Here is a 24,225-nt window from a genome sequence, read left to right as displayed (position 1 = left end):
TTGGGGTGTGCCAAGTGCTTAAACCTCTTTTTTTTGTTTCCCCAAATGGGACTTAGGTGATTCTGAAAATATTATCATGTACCTCACATTAGGTTTGATATCAAGTGAACATTAAGTGGGAAGAAAACCTGACACTGAGAACATTTGACGAGTGCTTAAAAGGTAGGTCCTAATTCATTTTAAACTTTGTTTTATATGAGACTCATTTAAGGAGCACCATGAAATTCTTTCATTGTCTCCTTCTCTGTGCTGATCCTGCGAGGAATATATAATCAGTAATATGTTTAAACGAGGCAGGGAAAAGCACCACTCTAGTTGGAACCCAGGAACTGTTCTAGTCCTAGCATTGAGCTTTTTCAAATCCAAGTGAAGGGGGGGGGAACCCTGTTAATGTTGCAATTGAAAACACAAAATGAGCAAATGTAGTATTTAAAACGTGATACACATGGGATACACCTGCCCTGGGGTTTTCCACAGAGGGTAACACCATTGCTACAGACACACACACCCACCCATACCCCCCTACCTCTTACCTTTACAAGTAAATTATTTCTATCCCTACAACACGATATAATCATCTGACCGTTCTGCTGGGCAGTAAAGAAAGGTTAAGAAGTCATTCATTTCTTCTCCAACTCTGAAATTAACCATCCCATAGCTGCACTACTGCAACTCTGCTGTGCTCCTGTGAAAGAGACATTGGCTTCAAAGATGGGGCGGGGGTGTTTGCTGGCTTGGTTGCCTTCTCCCCCTCCCCATACTCGGATCATAGAATCACAGTATCACAGTATCATCAGGGTTGGAAGAGACCTCACAGATCATCAAGTCCAACCCTTCACCACAGAGCTCAAGGCTAGACCATGGCACCAAGTGCCACGTCCAGCCTTGCCTTGAAGTGCCCCAGGGAATCAACCAGGTTGGAAGAGACCTCCAAGATCATCCAGTCCAACCTATCCCCCAGCCCTATCCAGTCAACTAGACCATGGCACGGAGTGCCTCATCCAGTCTTTTCTTGAAGACCTCCAGGGATGGTGACTCCACCACCTCCCTGGGCAGCCCATTCCAATGTCAATCACTCTTTCTGTGAAGAACTTCCTCCTAACATCCAGCTTATACTTCCCCCAGCACAACTTGAGATTGTCCCCCCTTGTTCTATTGCTGGTTGCCTGGGAGAAGAGACCACTCCCCCACCTGGCTACAGTGTCCCTTCAGGTAGTTGTAGACAGCAATGAGGTCACCCCTGAGCCTCCTCTTCTCCAGGCTAAACACTCCCAGCTCCCTCAGCCTCTCAAGTTATCAGCAACCTCCACAACACTGCAGGTGAGAACTGCTGACTGGGGGAGTGGGGCAGGAATTTAATCAACTGCTTGGCTATGATTCTCCAACTACACCTTCAGTTATCCAGCCAAGGCAGACTGCACCTAAAGATAGAGCCATTAACTGTTGTAAGCACCGCGGTCACCTACAAATCCATAAGAAAAATGCATGCTTATGTTCCAGTCAGCAGGAACTCAAAAGCAGATAAACAGTAATAACATGCCATGGAAGACTATCAAAGGGATTAACAGCCAAGGATGCATCAGTTTAACGTAGCAGTGATAAACACAGAAGAAAATTAAAGCATATGCTCATGTACATCTCAAAAGGACACAAATCTTACATGAGGCGTTTCACACACACGTGCACATGCTATTTATCAGTTCTGATTTTCTTCCTGTTGTGGTGGGTTGGGGATTTCCCCCCCCCTCCCCTCTTCCCACCAATAATTAGGTCATTATCACCTACACAATGAGATATGCATTCAAAATACACTGCTTCACAAGATCATTAAAAGCTAATAGATAACCATATTGTTTTGGGACTATTTCATATTTAAATCGTTGGCTGAGATTACAATTCAGCCACCATCTGAATGAACAAAGCCATTCAAACGGGTACAGGACACACAAAGTCCTTTCACATTAGTCATTCCAGGCTGATTTCACACTCCTGTGCAAATGAAAAGTATTTCTGGCCTGTCACAGCCTAAGAGCTACCAGGGGATAGCTCAGTGATTCAGCACAAACCCTTCCCTTAGAGACTTTTATCCTTCCTCAGACACAAGGCTTTCCCTACGCCATGAACACAGAGCACTTGTCTTGGGGTCAAGCCTCAGCAGCCCCCACTGTGATGGGTAATGTGACAAGGCAAAAAGCCAACAAAGTGACTGCACATACAGGAGTTATGAGAAGCACTCAGAAATGCAGGAGTAACTCGATACCAGTATGAAGACTACTGAGAAAAGCCTTTCACATCGCCTGGTTTCATCTCAGGATTTCAGAATCTGTACAACAACCAAAGCACAACTTTTACTGCAGGGCATCCATCACACAATACTGTACATTAGAGTCAAGCCAAGCAACATTCAGACTTCAGGCCATTCTATTACTTTCTCTTAGTTAAGTCAAGGACATCCATAAACCTCCTGCATAGAGGGTCTGGGCAGAAGTAGCTTCAGTAGTCTTGTACATCTACCTAACACTGTTACAAAGTGGAATTCAGTTGCCTGCACTGGTAGAGGAGTAGTTGCCCTTTTTGAAGGCAGAGCTTTGCTCTTACTCAGGGGAGATTTTGGCTTCTGGTTGAAGTTAAGGCTGCTGTAACCTCACTCAGTTTTCCCACAGTTTACCCCCAATAGCTGGTTCACATGAAATACTCAAAGATACATGAAGGACCAATAAATTACTGCAGCAGTTTCTCCTCCATACCAACACTTCTCTCCAAAACTCAGAGGTTGTACAATCTCACTCAAGTCCCAGACTCCCTTTGTCTTGTATAAATAAGACATTAAATCACACATTATACTGCTATGTGGAAAATAATATCCAACAGAGCAAAGAGTTACAATGCCACAAGGACAAAACCACATTAAAACAGAAGAATGCAAAGGTCCATGCATGGCTTTAAGTGCAATATCCAACTGGATAAAGTCCTGAGCAATCTGCTCTAGCTGCCTCTGCCTTAAGTTTGGGGGTTGGACTGGATGATCTGCAGAGACCCTTCTTGATCTTAACCATTCTGTGCAGATTTGCTGTCTTCTTGTGTTGTGATGACAGCACAGGAATAGGCTCCACTATGGCATTAACTGTCAAAGTCCTGCATGAGGATCCCACATATCAATGAGATATTGTTGCTCCTTCACTAAGCCAACCCTGTGCTTTGTGGTCTTCTACTCTTCATCTCTCCCCTCCAGAACACCATAAGGTGCCCAGGAAGGTGGTTGAGGCCCCATCCCTGGAGGTGTTTAAAGCCAGGCTGAATGAGGCTGTGGCCAGCCTGATCTAGGGTAGGGTGTCCTTGGAACTAGATGATCCTCGTGGTCCCTTCCAACCCTGACTGATTCTATGATTCTAAAAAGTCTGCTTTGGTCAAGTTGAATTTTTGCTGACCTCTTCTGTGCTTAGCCAAAATTATACTGGTCTAGCAAAGTGGTTCCTGGCAATCATCAAAATACTGTTACACCTGAAATACTGAAAAGAAAGCAACCATTAACAAAAGCTCTGTGCCAGAAAGATGCTCTGCTTGGCAATCCAGGATTCTTGTGCATGTGTAACTACCATTACCCTGCCTGCAATGCATGTAACTCAATTTCATTTCATTTTCCAAAGTAATGTATTAATTTCATTTGCACAGAAATTGCTCCAGACTATTTTTTGTGTTAAAAAAACCCACCAAAACTCTTCACAAAACAAACAAATCTATCTCAATTTGTGTCCTGTTAACCCATAAAGGGAAAATATTGCAAATCACAGTCCCACCACTCACTGTAGAAACCCGTTTGCTAACTAGGCTAAAACCTGTGGTAAGCTCAGGAAGGGAAAGTATTGTTGCACTCCTTACTAGCTCAACAGATGCAAACAAGTCACCCTAATTAAAACTCTGCCTGCCTTATTTGGCATTTTCATAGCTAATAACATGCAACCCAACACTCATCATCGTCATCATCTCAGTGCATCGTGAACTGTACTAAATTTGCCCCCTGCAGTGGTGAGAGCCAGGTTAATTCTAACACTCCCCCCCCTTTCTGCAACCAAGTAGTTTGAACACTAAAACAATCTGCAGCACAGTTCACAGAATCGTAGAATCAAGCAGGTTGGAAGAGACCTCAAGATCATCCAGTCCAACCTAGCACCCAGCCCTGGCCAGTCAACTAGACCATGGCACTAAGTGCCTCAGCCAGGCTCTTCTTTAACACCTCCAGGGATGGTGACTCCACCACCTCCCTGGGCAGCCCATTCCAATGCCAATCACTGTCTCGGCCAACAACTTCCTCATAGCATCCAGCCTAGACCTCCCCTGGCACAGCTTGAGGCTGTGTCCCCTTGTTCTGTTGCTGGTTGCCTGGCAGAAGAGCCCAACCCCACCTGGCTACAGCCTCCCTTCAGGTAGTTGTAGACAGCAATGAGCTCTGCCCTGAGCCTCCTCTTCTGCAGGCTGCACACCCCCAGCTCCCTCACCCTCTCCTCACAGGGCTGTGCTCCAGACCCCTCTCCAGCCTTGTTGCCCTTCTCTGGACACCTTCCAGCACCTCAACATCTCTCTTGAATTGAGGAGCCCAGAACTGGACACAGTACTCGAGGTGTGGCCTGAGCAGTGTCGAGTACAAGGGCAGAATAACCTCCCTTGTCCTACTGGCCACACTGCTCCTGATCCAGGCAGGATGCCATCAGCTTTCCTGGCCACCTGGACACACTGCTGGCTCGTGTTCTATTCTATTCTAGTTCTATTTTAACATTAACTAATCTGATTTAAAGATATCTGACATGACTTTCAGAGTGATGGCAGCGTAGGTGTAAATAAGACCCTTTAAACAGTTAGCAAAGAATAACTATGTTTGCTGCTGAAACTCCAGAAGGAAATAAACAAGTCAATTGAGGAGAAATTGGTGACAAAGCAACTGGAACCCGTTCATTTATGCAATTAGCCAAATTTTCACATCTTCTGCAAGAATATTTTCCTCACTTTAAATTACTCAGCTTAGTTCAGAATGCTCACTGGTTCATTCCAGGCCAAGAAATGAATTGGGAACTGAAAAGGCAAGTAAAGTTGTTTTTATTTTTCTCCCAGTCTGCAAACAAGAAATAGGTGTGGGAGGCTGAGATCTACAAGCTCCAAAGCCTTCACAAGCAAAGCCTCAAGTCACCATCACTTTCATTTGTTTAGCACAGGTCACATTGCACTGCACAGTTATAAACACAAACCAGACCGAGATATTTTCCTAAACACTCAGCACATTTAACCTTGCCTATTAGTTTCAAAACAGCAAAATGAAAATGTTTGCTCTCCCTGTTACCACCAAACTCCAATTTCCACCCAAAGCAGCTCGAAAGAGATCCCAACTGAAAGATGAATCACGTCGTAAGCCATCCATCATTGGGCAAAAAGCAGCAAAATAAAGATTAAGTAAAGCCATGTAAATGTATACAGCTGCTCAGATGCATACAGAGTATACAAGAAGGCTCATTATTAACAACCACCACCTTCCTCACCCCCCCCCTCCTTTTTTGCCAAGACTACATTTATTTGCAAGTGAGTGCCTCGGAGGTTAGCAGAAGAGGAGAGTCAATCTTTCATTGGGGAAAGAAATAAAAGCTACAAATGTTAAACAAGATTAACATGGGCCATTTCAATCAAGGTCTCCCAACTTGTCAGCTTCCACCACCTCTCCCTGTAAAACAGGATACATGTGTGGCATAATAAAGGGTTCAACGCTGATCTTTTAACCACAGAGCCAGGATAAATATTCAGCTATCACTAATGCCAGCGCATATCATTACCCGGATTCTCTGACACATAACACCTCGAAAAAGCCTGAACAGAAAGAGACAGGCAGAGTCACACCTACATTTTACTGTTCTAGCCGTGTCAGTACTTGAAACTTCTCCCCTCCCAGCCTTAGAAATTCCCTCACTGTCATTTAATTCAGCTATCTGAATACTTAAAGCTTAAAGGCTGCAGCTGACTTCAAGTGGTGTAGCTTGCAACACCTTGTGGCATCTCTAGTATCCAAGGACAAGAAAACTTTGGAGGCAAAGCAAGTGAACTTTGTCTTTACAGCTATGTCTTCACCAAACAGATCCACACACACTAGTGAGTTTGGTTCCTGCTTTATAAACAGTTTGTATTGGCAGAAGTTTGGGCTGAGGACAGTTACTGACCAACAAGTAGCACAGGTCACAACATCTCTTCCACCAGTAACAGCCAGTATCTCCCTACAGTTACTGACCAGTAAGTAGCACAGGTCACAACATCTCTTCCACCAGTAACAGCCAGTATCTCCCTACAGTTACTGACCAATAAGTAGCACAGGTCACAACATCTCTTCCACCAGTAACAGCCAATATCTCCCTACAGTTATTGACCAACAAGTAGCACAGGTCACAACATCTCTTCCACCAGTAACAGCCAGTATCTCCCTACAGTTACTGACCAACAAGCAGCACAGGTCACAACATCTCTTCCACCAGTAACAGCCAGTATCTCCCTACAGTTACTGACCAACAAGTAGCACAGGTCACAACATCTCTTCCACCAGTAACAGACAGTATCTCCCTACAGTTACTGACCAACAAGTAGCACAGGTCACAACATCTCTTCCACCAGTAACAGCCAGTATCTCCCTACAGTTACTGACCAACAAGTAGCACAGGTCACAACATCTCTTCCACCAGTAACAGCCAGTATCTCCCTACAGTTATTGACCAACAAGTAGCACAGGTCACAACATCTCTTCCACCAGTAACAGCCAATATCTCCCTACAGTTATTGACCAACAAGTAGCACAGGTCACAACATCTCTTCCACCAGTAACAGACAGTATCTCCCTACAGTTACTGACCAACAAGTAGCACAGGTCACAATATCTCTTCCACCAGTAACAGCCAATATCTCCCTATGGTTACTCACCAATAAGTAGCACAAGTCACAATATCTCCTCCATCACATTAAAGAAATTTAACTGTACCACAAAGGTATGAAAAAACCCTCACATCAACTACTGAGAAATCCCCACAAATGCAAACCTCAGAAGTGCCCCAAAAGATTAACAAATAGTTTGCTGCCACCATGCAAACTCACTTCTCCTTCCCATGTGCTAACAAGCAGCTCTGGTACATCAGCTAAAGCAGGTTGCAGTTCAGCAGCAGCCTTTTCATTCTAATCTCCAGTAAAGCACATTTTACAGACCATAGTAAGGAAGTCTGTTCTGGCTGGAGAAGAAGTTTAGGCACTCACTGCTTTTCTTTGGATGTGAAAATAAAACTTTATCACAAGCAGAACAAAGTGTTAGTTATACACCAGCCCACAAAAATGAGCTCAGATTCTCTGGTTCCATGATCAGCACAGCAAAGCTCTGTGGAGTACAACTGAAACTTAACAAGGGGGTGAATAGTCACAAACCAGGCTTAATCAATCTTTATTCCTTTTGTGCCATAACAAAACATTTTTGTCTGCTGTCTTCTCCCTTAACAAAAATATCTTATAGTTAGCTACACAAAACCAAGCTGAGCTCGGGGGGAGGAGAGATCTTTCTACTTTGAAATGGTAACTGCAACTCACAGACTTGGTAACTGCAGACTCACAACTGCAATGAATGGAGTTATTTCCTCACATTCCTGTTGTATAAGTCTTCCTTTACCAGCCTTCAGCTCTCAGCAGATCAGAGCTGGAGTTTACTCTGGAGTTGGCAGTAAACAAAAGAACAAATGTGCACTGTTTCCTCTGGAAAAAAAAAAAGAAATTGTAGCCCTTGTCCAAATATATTAAAACACTGAAACATGCAGGATGGTTAAGGAGTTGTGTATTAGATAAATGAGGTAGTGTGCTCAACAGATGAAAAAAAAAAAGAAGGGAGAGAGAGAGAAGAATTGAGTGGAAAGATTTACATATTTATAGAGCACAAACAAGGCATTGTCAAATAGTTCCAGCCACCAAATGCAGCCTAATTTAAGTTGCAACAAAGTGGAAGGAGTAGCCTGTGGATTTGAACTACTGTGTTAATGAACAACTCAGCTGTTACTTCTCCATGAGGAATGCACAACAGTGATACCTAGAATCATAGAATCAACCAGGTTGGAAGAGACTTTCAAGATGAATCTTCCTTTTTCAGCTCCTCTGAGTGTGCTGGGTTTGGTAATACCTTAACTGTGGGTTAATGGAAAGCTGGCTACAGGCACATCTGCAAAGCTGGTTTGTGCAGGATGTTAGCTAGATTATGCAGAAGCATTGCTTTTCTTGGTCATAGAATCAACCAGGTTGGAAGAGACCTCCAAGATCATCCAGGCCAACCTAGCACCCAGCCCTGGCCAATCAACCAGACCATGGCACTAAGTGTCTCAGACAGGCTTTGGTTCAATGTCTCCAGGGACAGTGACTCCACCACCTCCCTGGGCAGCCCATTCCAATGCCAATCACTCTCTCTGCCAACAACTTCCTCCTAACATCCAGCCTAGACCTCCCCTGGCACAGCTTGAGACTGTGTCCCCTTGTTCTGTTGCTGGTTGTCTGGGAGAAGAGACCAACCCCACCTGGCTATAGCCTCCCTTCAGGTAGTTGTAGACAGCAATGAGATCTGCCCTGAGTCTCCTCTTCTCCAGGCTACTTCTCCTAAACAGACCTGCAATACATTTGCTCTTCTGCTGAAGCAAAGAGCATGCAGCCTGCAGGAGGAGTCAGCTAAGGAACTATTAAACCCTTTTTTTTTTAATTTAAATATTGACTTTCATCTGAAAGTAATAAACAAATATTGAGCCAAAGGGATCTTTAACGGCAAAAGATTAAAAAAAAAAAGGAAGAAAAAGTATTTATTTCTAGAAAAAAATATTTATTTCTCAGCTCAAAATCACTGGGCACCACTGCTGTTTCCCATACACCACTGCTCTTGTACCTTATATCCCCAGCTGCTGCTTTACATCTAGGAGGCAGCTCTGTCAATGGATGGAAACAGTTTAAAGACAGGAAAACCAACCAGCTCCCTCCAAACTACAGCCAGGTATTTATTTATTTGAAAGGTGAATTGTTTGACTTCAGAGAAATAAAATAAATTAACATATCAAAATAAAAACCACCAAAAAAAACCCCAACCAAAACCCCCTACCAGTGCTGTTAAAATGTCTACTACTTAAGGCAGCATTTCTCCAACACACAGTGCTCCTCAGCATTGCACTCTGGGTTTCATCTGCTATTTCTGCTCCTCCTTTTGAATCTCATTTAGTTTCAAAGCACTCCTGTTGGCTTCTGACTTGGCATCAGCTTTAGCCTGATGGGACCACATGGTAGGTTGAGGACTGCATGACAGGATTGCCAGGCAAAGACAGCCATAAAATAAGGCAGTGCCCCACTGGTCAGCCCATGTGCCAGAAGCAGAAAAGAAAGGGAAATAATAACATTGGTAGATGAACAATAAGAGACCATCAGGAAGGAAATCTGCACTTTCCAAGGTTTAATGCATTACACCACTGCAGAATGTTCTCACAGTCCAGCAGCAGCTAAAACACTCAGCAGCCTTGAGCACAAATTGATGACATCCACAATTAAAGAGTCTGCGTCCTTCAGTAACCCAAACTTCTATTCCCTCTCCTTTTCATTTGTCTGATTCTCACTCACTCTTACTGCATCCTGAATATCCACAAGTGAGCTCAGCACCATACACACACGTGGTGATGCAAACCAGAAGGCAAAGTGCTCCAAGGATGCACAGGCAGGCAGCTTTAGCCCCACCACTCCAGCCTCCTGTGGTGTCTGGACATGAGAGCTCAGTGCCTCTGTAACAGATGGTCAGACTGAAAAGGAAGTCCCAAAACCTCAAACACACACACACACCTCCAGGAAAACAGAAAAAAAAATGAAAAGGAAGATGATATTTGGGAGAGTCTTTGCCACACCAAAAGAAAATAGAAGCAACCTGGTTTAGATGAGTAAACACTTTCCTACAACTTGCAAAACATTCAGTGGTCTTCCTAGGGCAGGCAGAAGCCAAGGGTAACAAAAACATAATAAAACCCATAAAGAATCACAGAATCAGCCAGGTTGGAAGAGACCTCCAAGATCATCCAGTCCAACCTAGCACCCAGCCCTGGCCAGTCAACCAGACCATGGCACTTTTTTTTAACACATCCAGGGACAGCAACTCCACCACCTCCCTGGGCAGCCCATTCCAATGGCAAATCTTCCTCTCTGGCAAGAACTTCCTCCTAACATCCAGATTAGACCTCCACTGGCACAACTTGAGACTGTGTCCCCTTGTTCTGTTGCTGGTTGCCTGGCAAGAGAGCTCAGCCCCACCTGGCTACAGCCTCCCTTCAGGTAGTTGTAAACAGCAATGAGCTCTGCCCTGAGCCTCCTCTTCTGCAGGCTGCACACCCCCAGCTCCCTCAGCCTCTCCTCACAGGGCTGTGCTCCAGGCCCCTCACCAGCTTCATTGCCCTTTTCTGGACACCTTCCAGCACCTCACCATATCTCTTGAATTGAGGAGCCCAGAACTGGACACAGTACTCAAGGTGTGGCCAGCCCTGGCCTTTAACCAGGGTTTGGTTTTGTAGGCTTTTTGTTGTTTGTTTTGGTTTTGTTAAGGTTTTAACCACAGGAGTAACCTGCCTTTGCCAGATGACCACCCAGTGTTGCAGACTGTTCTGGGTTTCATATAAGAGCATAAACAACATTTGTTTGTCTTCTTTCCCACCGAAGGAAACAGACTACTGATCTCCTGAATGGCCCCTAGTGATAGATACATTTCAAGTACTTGTTTGTCCTATTTTGCTCTGAAATCCTAAACAGACCTTTTATTACAGTATCTCAAATTTCAGGGCAACCAGACAGTAAACAAGCCATCAGGGAAGCAGAATGATTTAAGAGGGTCTCATTAGCCACTACACCCTGTTGGTAAGTAGAGAGGTGTCTACTACTAAGCAAAACAGTTGGATTGCCAAAAATGCCACCACCAACTTCAAGATACCAAATCCAGTTTCACTGCTCATTCGAGGACCAAAGCACATCCAGGTTACTCTGTACAGTTTATCAGAGTTAACTTCTTATGACATTTTGGTTAGAATGAATGGTGGACAAGAAGCTCAACATGAGCCAGAAGTGTGCTCTTGCAGCCCAGAGGGTCAAACAGAGCCTGGGCATCAGGAGTGTGGCAAACAGGGCCAGGGAGGTGATTCTCCCCCTCTGCTGTGCTCTGCTGAGACCCCACCTGGAGTACTGCATCCAGATCTGGAGCTCCTATGACAAGAAGGATGTGGAGATGCTGGAGCATATCCAGAGAAGGGCCAGGAGGATGCTCAGAGGGCTGCAGCAGCTCTGCTGTGAGCACAGACTGAAGAGTTGGGGCTGTTCAGTCTGGAGAAGAGGAGGCTCCCAGGTGACCTTCTTGTGGCCTGCCAGGATCTGAAGGGGGCCTACAAAAAAGCTGGGGAGGGACTTTTTAGGCTCTCAGGGAGTGACAGGACTAGGGGGAATGGAGCAAAGCTGGAAGTGAGTAGGTTCAGTCTGGACATGAGGAGGAATCTGTTCAGCATGAGTGGTGAGAGGCTGGAATGGGTTGCCCAGGGAGATGGTTGAGGCCCCATGGCTGGAGGTGTTTAAGGCCAGGCTGGATGAGGCTGTGGACAATCTACTCTAGGGTAGGGTGTCCCTGGGCATGGCAGGGGGGCTGGAACTAGACGATCCTTGTGGTCCCTTTCAACCCTGACTGATTCTATGATTCTAGTTTTAAGCATCTCTCTGATCTAAGGATAACCTCCTGCCTTCAAGAGGCTGCAGCACTGAACATAAGGTAGAGCTCAGCCAGGCTCTTGCACCCTATGCTGCTTCTCTGGGAAGCATCTCAGGCACACAGTCAGCCTTCTTCTGGACTTGGTGCCACATCTGAAAGCTTGCAAAGTGTCTGTAAATCTGCTTCAAGTCTCCAATACACACATACTGCACCTTTAGAGAAGCTGAGAATTTTGACAAAGAAACAAGGCTGATAGAAGCTTTTGGCTGACATAAACATTTCTGTGACCAAAGTCGCATTCTTCACAGGATCACAGGATGTCAGGGGTTGGAAAAGACCCAAAGAGATGGAGTCCAACTTCCCTGACAGAGTAGGACCATGCAATCTAGCTCAGGTCACACAGGAACACATCCAGACAGGCCTTGAAAGTCTCCAGAGAAGGAGACTCCACAGCCTCTCTGGGCAGCCTGTGCCAGTGCTTTGGGACCCTTACAGTCAAGAAGTTCCCCTTTGCGTTGAGCTGGAACCTCCTGTGCTGCAGCTTCCATCCATTGCTGCTTGTCCTATCTCAGGGAGCACATGAGAAGAGCCTGCGTCCCCCTCCCCAACACTCAGCCCTCAGATGCAGAACTTTTTTCATCTCTTCAGCATGCAGGAATAATGACCAGCCCAAACTACACAGTGGCTGAAAACTCCCAGCTGGAGATGCTAATGTCTGTGATGCTACCTGACCTACCATTATTCTAACCATCTAGTCCTGGCCACTCCATCCTTCTTACAACTTAATAGCATTAGAATTTATATAATACCTTCCTCCACCAACTACTTTGACTGTTTATCACCAAACCTCTGTATCAGGTAATGGAAAGACCACTCCAGATGTTCAAGGGTCTACCAAAGCACCATCAAGAAATCAAGCCAATTACAAGACACAGATACAGTGCTTGGGAGAATCCTGACCCCACTCTTTTCTCCAGGACTTCAAGTCTCCATACATTTCTATACACCCTGAAAAATCAAGGTCAGGCTCACCTTTCCTTCTCCCTACTGCATGCACTGGTGGCTGAGTGCAAGCATTACCCAAGACTGTCCTTCCTTCCCCTCCATTCAGATTTAATTCCTATGCAGTAAAAGGAGATGCAGTTAAATCTTTTGCAATTAGGCAAACAAAACAAAACCTAATAAAGACAGAAGTGTAGCAGCACAGTACTACACCTTTGAAGTCCTCAAGCAAGCTACTTGTGGCACATCACCCAGCAGCATGAGACAGTTTAACTCTGGCCAAGGAAACAGAGGTAGAATCATAGAATCAACCAGGTTGGAAGAGACTTAATTTTGGTAAGAGGGAAGATATTCTCTTTGCAGCACACAGGAAGCTGAAGGTAGGAGTTTACAGCCGAGCAGTCCTCTGCCCCAGGGAACTAACATTTACAGAGCACGCACAAAAGAAAAAGGGCACAACGTTAACACCAGGCAGAGCTGTTTTATTCGCACACCTAAAGATGCAGCACACCTCCTGGCTTAAGCGAAGCTCCTTGGCTCCGCGGAACTCTCCAGCCAAACCCGGCCACGATACAATCAGCGAAACGCTAGGGTGATGATGACAGCAACAGCAAAAAGATCAGCAAGCCACTCAAAATTCCAGGGATGTGATCCTCCACTAGGGTGCCTGGCAGAGCTCAGCTCGCTGAGCTCACTCCACGCCGGCTTACACAGGCAGAGTACTAAGAACACCCAGCTCAGTGTAACTGCTTCAGAGTTCTGCTGTTATTTATTTCTGGACTACCTGTTTTAACACAACTTTGCATAAAGCACCTCATGCCTAACTCAAGTTATGATTAATAGTGTTTTTCTTTCGGCTCGGTTCAGCCCACTGTTTTATTCACTGCTGCTCTCACCTCTTCACCTCCTTAACTGCTTTCTTGCTTCTGGCCATCGGAATAGTTCCAAAATTGCTGTTCTTTGTTCAAAAAAAGACTGCTATTGTAACAGAAGCTAAATTAAAAACCTCAAGCCCCGAACAAGGGCACACTGAAAGTGGCAAAAGGCCAAATAAAGAGAGGGAGATTTGTTACTTTTCCTTCCCAATAGGATTAAGAAAAATGAACAAGATGTAAAAAAAAAGGTTCCAGCCCTTTTCCCTGGCGTATGAGAACATGAAGGAGACTCCAACACTCCCTACAAGTCACTTCTCAGAAGAGCCTATGTAAAAATAGTAGTTTCTTACATGGCCAACACAAGGATAGAGGTGATGACATCATCGCCACCTCTTTAGATCACACTCTGTCTCACAAATCATTGTCTCTTCCTGGCAGCCTTGCAGCACAGGTGAACAACTCTGTTCAAGGTCTCAATGGGAAAAGGTAGGTGGTTTAAGTAATGGCATCTTTGCCATCTCAACAGAGATGTAGGCCACCTTCCCCCTTCATCCCCCAAGTAGTCTTTTTCAGATGGGGTAGTTGGGAAAGGAGATTTGTCTTGCACCCATATAGAAACTTACTGTCTCCTGGGCACATTCACTGCTTAAAGGGGGAGAAATAAGAGCGGGATCATGAATATCTGGAGTTACATCTCCGAGACCCTCACCTTCCTCATACACGTGGCGACCATCAGAGCAGAAAGGTTGTGGGGCTGGGACCTTGTTTGCTTCAGGACACACAAAAATGCACACAGGAGAAGACAACGTAAGAAGCACATGGGGAAAAAGCAATGTTTCAGTACTGTCAGTTGCCTTAAGAATGACACAAACAAGCTTCCCCTTCTCTCCCCTGCATCTCTGCTGTCTGTAAAACAACAAAACAAACAGAAGGGAAACAAATAGAAGTTTCCTGTGACAACAAACCTTTCTACAAGCAGGGTTTTTTTTGTTCCTGGCCTGTGAGAACCCATGGAAGTAGGGAAAGATTCTTGATACTGTACATGGAAAGGACAAGACCTCAAGGTAACCAAGAGGTAACCTCCAAATGTCAAGAGCTGCACCCAAGTGCAGGACAAGGTATCAGATATATAACCCAAAGGGTTTATCTTACTGTTCTAACCCTCACAGCTCTCTCAGGCTGAAGACTCGAAATGCTGTGTGAAAGAAAAACACAACAGAGCCACCTCTGAACTTAAAAGAAAACCCTCACCAAACCTCAGCCTATGCATTAGGAGAAGCAGATTTTAAACCCTAGACTGTGCATTAGGAGGAGCAGATTTTAACAACTCCCTGTTGACGTTTACAGTGACATTTTAAGCACGGGAGGGAGAGCAACAACCCCACCAAAAAAAACCCAAAAAACAAACCAGCAACCACTTTCAGTTAATAATGAAACAACACATTAAAAATAGAACTAGAAGGCTGGAGAGCCTTTAATGCCCCGTTGAGTATTCAGGGATAGCAGTAAACAAGGTGCTGATATACTTTACGCTGCAAACAACCTCAGTGGCGAGCCAAATGGGATGAGCCCCAAATCAGAGTGAAATTTCAATGCATGAAGTTTAACTGTAAGATAAGGGAGGGTAATCAAATTACACCACAAATAGGTCCATTCATCGGTAAGCATTATCGCAGAGAGAGGATTGAATTACAGCTCGGAACAAAACAATTTAAGAAATAAAAAGCAAACGTTATTATCTATTTATTATTTTCCTGCTGCCAAAGAACATTTCCCACCTCGGTGCAAGAACGCTATTCGAGCTGAATCTGGGCAGAAACTGAAATACTAATGATGGGGCTGGAAAAACAAGAAGAGTTTGAGCTGTGCTATTTACATTCCTATTCCTCTTTCTGAATAGAGCAACAAAGTCAACAAGCTAAGTGAAGGCACAAGAATATGCAATTGCAGTTCAAGTTGTTTTGCTGCAAAAGGCCTAGGCAGCTTTGCACACTCAATAAACTGGCCTGAACCTTGGGGGGGGGGGGGGGTTTATTCCCCTCCCCTTAAGGCAGAATAAAATTCTCACAGTGCCTTCCACTCCGTTTTCTTTTCTTTCTTCTCTTCCTCTTTTTTTCCCCCGAAAGCTATCACAACCCGTATTACTCGATACCACGATTTTTCAAGAGAAGCAAGTGCAAGGCATGCATTGCCCCCCCTGTCCTCTCCCCATCTGGCAGCACTGAAAAAGCACCTTTTGGAACAAACACGCGTGTGGAGGATTCGCTCCCAGGGAGTGCTGCAAGGAACAACAACCGGGGAGGGGGGGGGGGGGGGGTGTTGGAAGGCGAGGGGGAAAAAAAACCACCACCACTCCTCCTCCTCCTCGGGTTGCTGTTGTTGCCTTTGTTGTCCGGCGGTCGCCCCGAGCCCGCCGCCTGCCCCGGCCGGCCCCCGGCCCCCACCTGTTTTCATTCAGCCGCTCTCGGCCGAGCGCAGCGGCCCGGGAAGGGCAGCAGGAGCCGCACCAGGGGCTGCCCTTCGGCGTCACGGAGGGACCCCAAACTCTAGCGCTGAGACCCATCACCATCTCCCAACACTTGGGAGGGGGAGGTGTCCCCATTCACACCTCCCCCCCGCCCCCAGCAACCCTGTCCTCTAATGAGGTGGGGATCCCCTCTCATTCCGGCACCCTGGTTTCTTGCAAGGAAGGGGTCTCCTCATCCACCCCAGCACCCTGCCGCTTTACCAGAAGGGTGTCCCCCCAACTCCTGCACCCTCCCCTTCTGCAGGAAGGGAAGTACTCTACCGCCTTGCAAGGAGAGTGCCCTCCATCCCAATACCCTGCCCCCTTGCAAGCGTGCCCCTCACCCCGGGACTGTGTCCCTTTGCAAGGAGTGTTCCCCACCTCGGGATCTGCCTTCTTTCAAGGAGGGCTCCCCCCTCCCCATCGACCCGCCCCCTTACAAAAAAGGAGGCTGCCCTGCTCCCTTGCAGTGAAGGTACCCCCCCCCCCCCAGCCCCTTCGCAGAGGCAGTGGATGCCCCCCAGCACACTGCCCCAGGGCAGTGTCCCCCCAAACACCCTGTCTCCGCGCAAAAAGGGTGTCCCCACCCAGCACCTTGGCTCTCGGAAGGTGGGACTCCCTGCCCCCAGCCTTCTCGCAAGGTGGGAAACACACCCCCCCCCCCCCCCCCCCCCCCCCCCTCGGCCCAGCACCCTGCCAGCCCGCAAGGTGGGAACTGCCCTCAGCACCCTGCTCCTTGCAAAGAGACCCCCCCTCCCCCCAGCACCCGGCCCCCTTGCAGCGAAAGCACCTCCAGCCCCCGCGCTGCCCCATCCCCAGCACCTACCTCGTCTTGGAGGACAGGAAAGCAAGTTTGATTAATCCATAGGTAAACAACTGGATGCTCTCCTTGGCTATGCTGGCCACTCTGAGCCTGTGCTCTAGAATGTGCAGTTCCATCTTTTCCTCTTTCTCATTTGTAGTTCATCTATCCCTGGGGTTTATTTTGTGTTTTTGAATGGGGAGGGGGAGGGGGGCTGTTATTGTCGCTGCCTTTTTTTTTTATTATTATTTTTCCCCCTCCCCTCCTCTGGCTCCTTCTCTCCCTTCCCGGCTCCGGGGGGTGGGGATGGGGGATGGGATAAGGGAGCGGAGGGTGCAAAAGTTGGACCGGCGGGGGAGGCCGGCGGGGCGCGGAGCGGAGCCGGGCAGGGAGGCAGCGGAGCCCGGAGTGCCGAGCAGCTGGTGCTCGCTGGAACAAACAACTTGCCACTCAAGCGCGGCCCAGCGCGCCTGCGCAGCGCCCCGCCGCATGCCGGGCCTTGCAGTCCGCCCGCCGCCACCGCGGGACGGCTCCGCCGCCGGCAGCCAGCGCTGCGCCCTGCCCCGCACCCTGCCCTGGGGAAGGGCTGCCCGCCGCAGCGCGCCGCTGCTGCCTTCGGAGGCGATTGGGGCCGCTCAGATAACTAGAAAGTAAAGGTGTTTATTAGCGGTGTCTGTAAGTGCCCAGCCTGCCTGCTCGGAGTCATTTCTGTTGCACCTCTGGCCGGGCTGGGGCCGCGGAAGGCACACGGGGCATCTGGAAAATCTTCCACAACCCCAGAGCCAGCAAAAAGGAGGATTTCAGAAGTGTATGGACAGTAGGGAAATACACCGATCCTACTCTCTTCATCCTTTTGCGTGCCAGATGGGGAGTCTCCATCCATCTCCCTGTGCAGCAAAAACGCAGTGGAAAAAAGCCCACTTTGCATGAAAGTAACACCCAGGTAAACCCCACAGTTGTTAAGAGCACAAAACCAGCCTTGTGTCTATGACAGCTGCTAGTATGGAAGCGTGAATGGCCTCTTGGTCCCACTCTGCTTCCCACTCCTCAATAGGGTGGTTGAAGGGAAGTAGGAACGCAGAGACCTTCAAACCAGCACCCCGGAAATGGGATCTGCCCTGCCACTGGGAGTTAGGAACACAGAGACCTTCAAACCAGCACCCCAGAAATGGGATCTGCCCTGCCACTGGGAGTTAGGAACACAGAGACCTTCAAACCAGCACCCCAGAAATGGGATCTGCCCTGCCACTGGGAGTTAGGAACACAGAGACCTTCAAACCAGCACCCCGGAAATGGGATCTGCCCTGCCACTGCGAGTTAGGAATGCAGAGACCTTCAAAGCAGCACCCCAGAAATGGGATCTGCCCTGCTACTGGGAGTTAGGAATGCAGAGACCTTCAAAGCAGCACCCCAGAAATGGGACCTGCCCTGCCACTGGGAGTTAGGAACGCAGAGACCTTCAAAGCAGCACCCCAGAAATGGGATCTGCCCTGCCACTGGGAGTTAGGAACACAGAGACCTTCAAAGCAGCACCCCAGAAATGGGATCTGCCCTGCCACTGGGAGTTAGGAACACAGAGACCTTCAAACCAGCACCCCAGAAATGGGATCTGCCCTGCCACTGGGAGTTAGGAACACAGAGACCTTCAAACCAGCACCCCAGAAATGGGATCTGCCCTGCCACTGGGAGTTAGGAACACAGAGACCTTCAAACCAGCACCCCGGAAATGGGATCTGCCCTGCCACTGCGAGTTAGGAATGCAGAGACCTTCAAAGCAGCACCCCAGAAATGGGATCTGCCCTGCTACTGGGAGTTAGGAATGCAGAGACCTTCAAAGCAGCACCCCAGAAATGGGACCTGCCCTGCCACTGGGAGTTAGGAACGCAGAGACCTTCAAAGCAGCACCCCAGAAATGGGATCTGCCCTGCCACTGGGAGTTAGGAACACAGAGACCTTCAAAGCAGCACCCCAGAAATGGGATCTGCCCTGCCACTGGGAGTTAGGAACACAGAGACCTTCAAAGCAGCACCCCAGAAATGGGATCTGCCCTGCCACTGGGAGTTAGGAACGCAGAGACCTTCAAAGCAGCACCCCAGAAATGGGATCTGCCCTGCCACTGTGAGTTAGGAATGCAGAGACCTTCAAACCAGCACCCCAGAAATGGGATCTGCCACTGCGAGTTAGGAACACAGAGACCTTCAAAGCAGCACCCCAGAAATGGGATCTGCCCTGGAAGTGCCGCGGGGCGCGCACCAGGATGCTGACCCCAGGCTGTCTGTGGGCACTGGCTCCTCTGCACTGAGCCCTGCTCACACTGTGCAGGGGGATGAAAGACTTGGGCCATAAACTCAGTTTTAGCTTCTGTGCATGTGATGGTTTGGGTGTTCCCTGCCCCCCCCCCACTTTAGAAATTACCCAGACTAGGCTCAGTCAGCTCTGGAAATATGAATGAAGCTTATATTTACAGCTAACACAGTATACAAGCAGATATTTACAGTACATACAGTTATAGACAGAAATAGACAAGGTAAAAGATAATACAGAAGCACAACTCCCCTCCCAGAAACCTGAGTCCCCAGGAGGGGCTCTCAACCACTCCTGCACCTTCCCCCTACCCCTCTCAACCTTACCCCAGTCCCAAGGAAGAATGGAGGTTAAGAAGCAAAGGTGAGTGGAAGGTGAGGTTAGGGAGATGCAGCTCAGTCAGAAGCTCAAGGCAGAGAGAGCAAGACTCTGAGGGGAGTAGACATCACCACTGTTTTCCTTTCACAGCCTATGATCTAGTTCTTCTCACCAGAGCATTCTAGCTAGCTTCAAACTAGCACAGTGCATGGTTCCCTCTGGCTCCAGGTCCCAGTGGTTCCGCCATGAATATGACAACAGCAGTACCACCTAGACCACCATGACACTTTTCAGTAGATCTCCAACAGGCTTTGTAAAGACCATCAAGTAGCAACCCTCCTGTTGTACACATTGAGGAAACTGAGGCACAGGATGTGCCCAAGGGCACAAGATCAGAGCTCATTTAGCCATTCCCTGCTCCAGGTCACTCCTCTTCCCTATGTATAGAAGGCAAAGCTTCTGCAGCTATAAATGAAGCTTTCAGGCCCTGTGTTCTTGAGGCAGAAATTCCTTGAATCCAGTTCTGGAAGCAAGCTTCTAAAACTAGGTTTTCAAACCCTTTCTACTCTGTTAGATCCCATTGGATGTCTGTATTTCTCCCCTGGACACATCTGTTCTTCCTCTGCCTGTGCCACTTCTGAAAGGCTGTCTTGATTTTGCTGTATCCTCAAAGGAAATACTTGAACTTGGTGGGATCCATATCAATGCTTATTCAAAATCACTCAGAGGAAAGGCACCAATGAGAACTGAGAAAATTAAGCAGAGATTTGATATAAGCCTACAAAAACTGAGGAGCTGTTTTCCTTCGTTGCCTCACACAAGTTCAAACGGCTGTAGGCCATTTTAGGAGGCTGAAGAGGGTTTTTGCTTTGCCTCCGCTGATGGTTCAAGGTCTCGTTCTTTAGAGCTCTGAATGTCTCTGTGCCCAGCAACTGAACTGTGTTCAGTTCTGGGCCCCCCAGTTTAGGAGGGGCATTGAGGTGCTTGAGTGTGTCCAGAGAAGGGCGACGAGGCTGGGGAGAGGCCTTGAGCACAGCCCTACGAGGAGAGGCTGAGGGAGCTGGGATTGGTTAGCCTGGAGAAGAGGAGGCTCAGGGGTGACCTTATTGCTGTCTACAACTACCTGAGGGGAGGTTGTGGCCAGGAGGAGGTTGCTCTCTTCTCTCAGGTGGCCAGCACCAGAACAAGAGGACACAGCCTCAGGCTGTGCCAGGGGAGATTTAGGCTGGAGGTGAGGAGAAAGTTCTTCACTGAGAGAGAGAGTCATTGGACACTGGAATGGGCTGCCCGGGGAGGTGGTGGAGTCGCCGTCCCTGGAGCTGTTCAAGGCAGGATTGGACGTGGCACTTGGTGCCATGGTCTATCCTTGAGCTCTGTGCTAAAGGGTTGGATTTGATGATCTGTGAGGTCTCTTCCAACCTTGGTGATACTGTGAAGAAGTGCCTGCACCTGCACCTACAAATCACAGAGGTCTCTGCCCGTTCCTCTGAGACAATGCAGGCCACAGAGTCCAGAAGGAAGCAGCCAGGGACAAAACATGCACCGCCAAGGTTGCTGTGAGCTTCCAGAGGAAATCAGACAAACGCAGCCTGAATCACGTCTGGGAAACACTGCAAAAGTGGTCTCATTTACAAGATTTTCCATCATAATCAGGACAACATTCACTTTGTCCCCGTCCCACGTAGAGAGAAAAGTATGCTGCCCCAAGCAGAGCTTTCTCAACCCGGAGAGGCCAAGCACTCCAGGAAGGCCACCAGGGACTGTGCTATTACCAGCCTAATTACCACAGAAAATGCTTACACGAAACAATGAGGGATGGTAGAACAGACCCAAAGGTAAAATCGGTGGGGACCTTTTGAAGCAAGCAAATCATCAGAGACTTTGTTCTGCCTGCAGGGAAAGAGAAAAGAGGCCCTGAGTTAGTCATCTGGGGGGAGCAGGGGGGAGGGAAAGAAGAATCGAGCAAACAAGCAAAAAGAAATACCCCCAAAACCCCCAAAACACAAAAAGTACTTCTACGTTTTGCAAGTTTACATCTGGTGCTCTCCAAAAATGCAATCTCTTGCCTGGGTCTGTTCAGCTGCTATGGTTTTCCAGGTCTTTCAAAGCTGGAAACACAAGCCTCATGGCTACTACGTGACCCTTCGCACTGTTGGCTGCGGGAAGCATTAGGGAAATAGAAAGCTCTACCAACACCCAGCCTCATTTTCTACACTTTGGGGGAAAAAAAAAAAGAGAAAGGGAAAAAAAAAAGAAGAAAATTGCCTAGCTCAGCACAGGCAGGTTTTTCAAGAGCAGGAGACCTGGCAATTAGCCAAAACACTATTAAGTGCCCCATCCTCCAACTGTCATTAGTATTCAGATCTCTCTCCCCCTTGTTGCCAGGTATACCTGGGAGATTCCACGCAGAGAGCAGCCTAGAATGTGTTATTATTATATATCACATGCTATAATATCTTTTGATTGTTGCATTTCCAAGTTTTCCATATTTTTGCAAGTCTTGAGGACTGACTTGGCCCAGCCACAGAGCAAGGGACCTGTTGTGCAAGATGATGTAACCACACTTTTTTTGTTAAAGCCAAAACCCATTCCCTGCCCACACAGCTTCCAGTGTCAGTTACCACGGCGCATGCTGGGCAAACAGAACAAAGAACTGGGGAGAAGGGACGAGAAAACAAGAAGATGAGATAGCAGCAAAACAAATCTCAGTATGAGGACTAAGGAGCATGAGTCATCTCCTGCCTGGATGGAGAGCAGAGCACTTAGGAGCCATCCTAAGTGGATGTGATTTCTCTGTGCTCTAGGTCAGATGCCACCCACTAAGCGAAATGTGGGTTTTGAAGCCCTGAGGCTAGAGGTGGCGGAGGCTCCCCAGCAGAAGAATTCAGACTGTTCTTGGAGTGAGGGGCAGTTTTCAGACATCTCAGCTTCTGGTCATGATCACAAGAACCTTCTTATTGCTGAGGAGGGTGTGAGCCAGCTCCTGTTTGTTCTGAGGCAGAGTTTGCCCAGAAGTGAGGTCCTCAGAAGGAATGCTGTATTGTATGGCTAACTTGACTTCAAGAAGGTTGTTTTGCCTTGGGCATTTATCTCAGCAGCAACCAAGGGAGTCTGAAATTCACCTGAATGTGAAAGTTTGAATCACAGAATCATAGAATCACAGAATCACAGAATCAGGGTTGGAAGGGACCACAAGGATCATCTAGTTCCAACCCCCCTGCCATGCCCAGGGACACCCTACCCTAGAGCACCCTGGCCACAGCCTCAGCCAACCTGGCCTTAAACACCTCCAGGGATGGGGCCTCAACCACCTCCCTGGGCAACCCATTCCAGCCTCTCACCACTCTCATGCTGAACAACTTCGTCCTCACATCCAGGCTGACTCTCCCCACCTCCAGCTTTGCTCCATTCCCTTTAGTCCTGTCACTCCCTATCAAGCACATTGCAGTCCACCAACCAAGTCTCTGCATGCAGATTGCTTCCAAACCAAACTGAACCACTCACCAACAAGCGGTGCTTCAGGAAACAGAGATGTAAAAAAACCAACATGGAAACAGTTTAGGTGAAAGGAATGTAATTACGTGCTGTAATTACGCCCTGTGATGAACAGTTCATGAAGATCAGCACTGTACACAGAGGAAAAAGAAAGGAGAATGTCTAATCACCTGAGTCATCATGTTTTATGCAGTTATTCCAAACTACAGCAGGATATTTAAGTATTATTTTATTTAGATGGTGGAAGGAAGTTCTGAGATCATTTGCGGTTGTCTTCTGATACCATAAAAAAAAAAAGCCCCAGATTACTGCATTTAGTTCTCCAAAGATGAAGCTAGGGTAACTTTTTACATATGGGTTTTAACATTTTTGGCAATAAAACCTCATTAAAAAAGAAAGAAAATAGGAAGAAAATTAGATGAAGTGAGCTCACAGAGTTTGTGCCACATTGCACTGGCTGCAAACCTAACATTGCTCTGCTGTTGGCAGAATTATGCTTTTCTTTCAGAAACATCTGAAGTTCAACAGCATCTTGACCTCTGACTAGAGCCTGTAACAGCTTCTAAGATATAAACCAGGAGATAATACAGGCCCTAATGGGAATGATGTAATGGCAATGCCCTGGATAAATATATGCCCAAGGCAAGATGAATCCAGTGTCGCAGTTGTTTGTACTGGCATTTGCTTCTCTGCAGTAGACGGAGCATATGAAGTTCTTAGCACATCCATAGCTCTGGTGTGAAACTGGGGTCAATGTGTGCATTTCTGGGGTCCCTTTCAGCCTTTAGTACGCATGGGACACAGCAATCTGTTCTAGCTCCCAAGCTCTGAGAGTGCTTTTTGAATGCAGACTATCTTTAAAGCTGTAAGGACTGGAGGTGTCTTCAGGTCAGTCGCTGATTTGGACCAAAAAGGAAGACATCGCATTTCTTAGCAGCCTTAACCAGTTTACTCTGAGAGAGAAGTTACTAAGTAACTATAATTATCCTGGAGCTCCTTGCTTAAGTTAAACAGCCCTTTCTGACCCAAGGAGGGTAATGCTTCTTTAGACAAACAGGTAAACAAAGGCAGAGAGAGGCAGGCAGTGAACCAAGGTCACACCATTAGGTATTATCATTTTGAAAGTACAACTCATAGGCCACTGCTTGATCAGGAGACTTCTACGGGGTTG

General features: G+C 47.5%; 1 protein-coding gene across 1 annotated transcript in view; it reads right to left on the bottom strand.

Moving 5' to 3' along the window:
• The window catches only part of CASTOR2 (cytosolic arginine sensor for mTORC1 subunit 2), a 157,644-nt gene extending 140,259 nt beyond the window's left edge, over nucleotides 1–17,385 (bottom strand). Inside the window, exon 1 of the mRNA XM_064166312.1 lies at nucleotides 16,962–17,385. Coding sequence (XP_064022382.1) covers nucleotides 16,962–17,074 — 113 coding nt within the window. The 5' untranslated portion in view covers nucleotides 17,075–17,385. The remainder of the gene's footprint in view (nucleotides 1–16,961) is intronic.
• Between the last annotated feature and the right edge of the window lie 6,840 nt (nucleotides 17,386–24,225).

This window comes from Pogoniulus pusillus, chromosome 27 (genome assembly GCF_015220805.1).
Source record: "Pogoniulus pusillus isolate bPogPus1 chromosome 27, bPogPus1.pri, whole genome shotgun sequence".
In the NCBI taxonomy this organism is placed as follows: Eukaryota; Metazoa; Chordata; class Aves; order Piciformes; family Lybiidae; genus Pogoniulus; species Pogoniulus pusillus.
The sequence above is the reverse complement of the archived record's forward strand: the minus strand, read 5'-3'. Positions and strand labels throughout refer to the sequence as shown.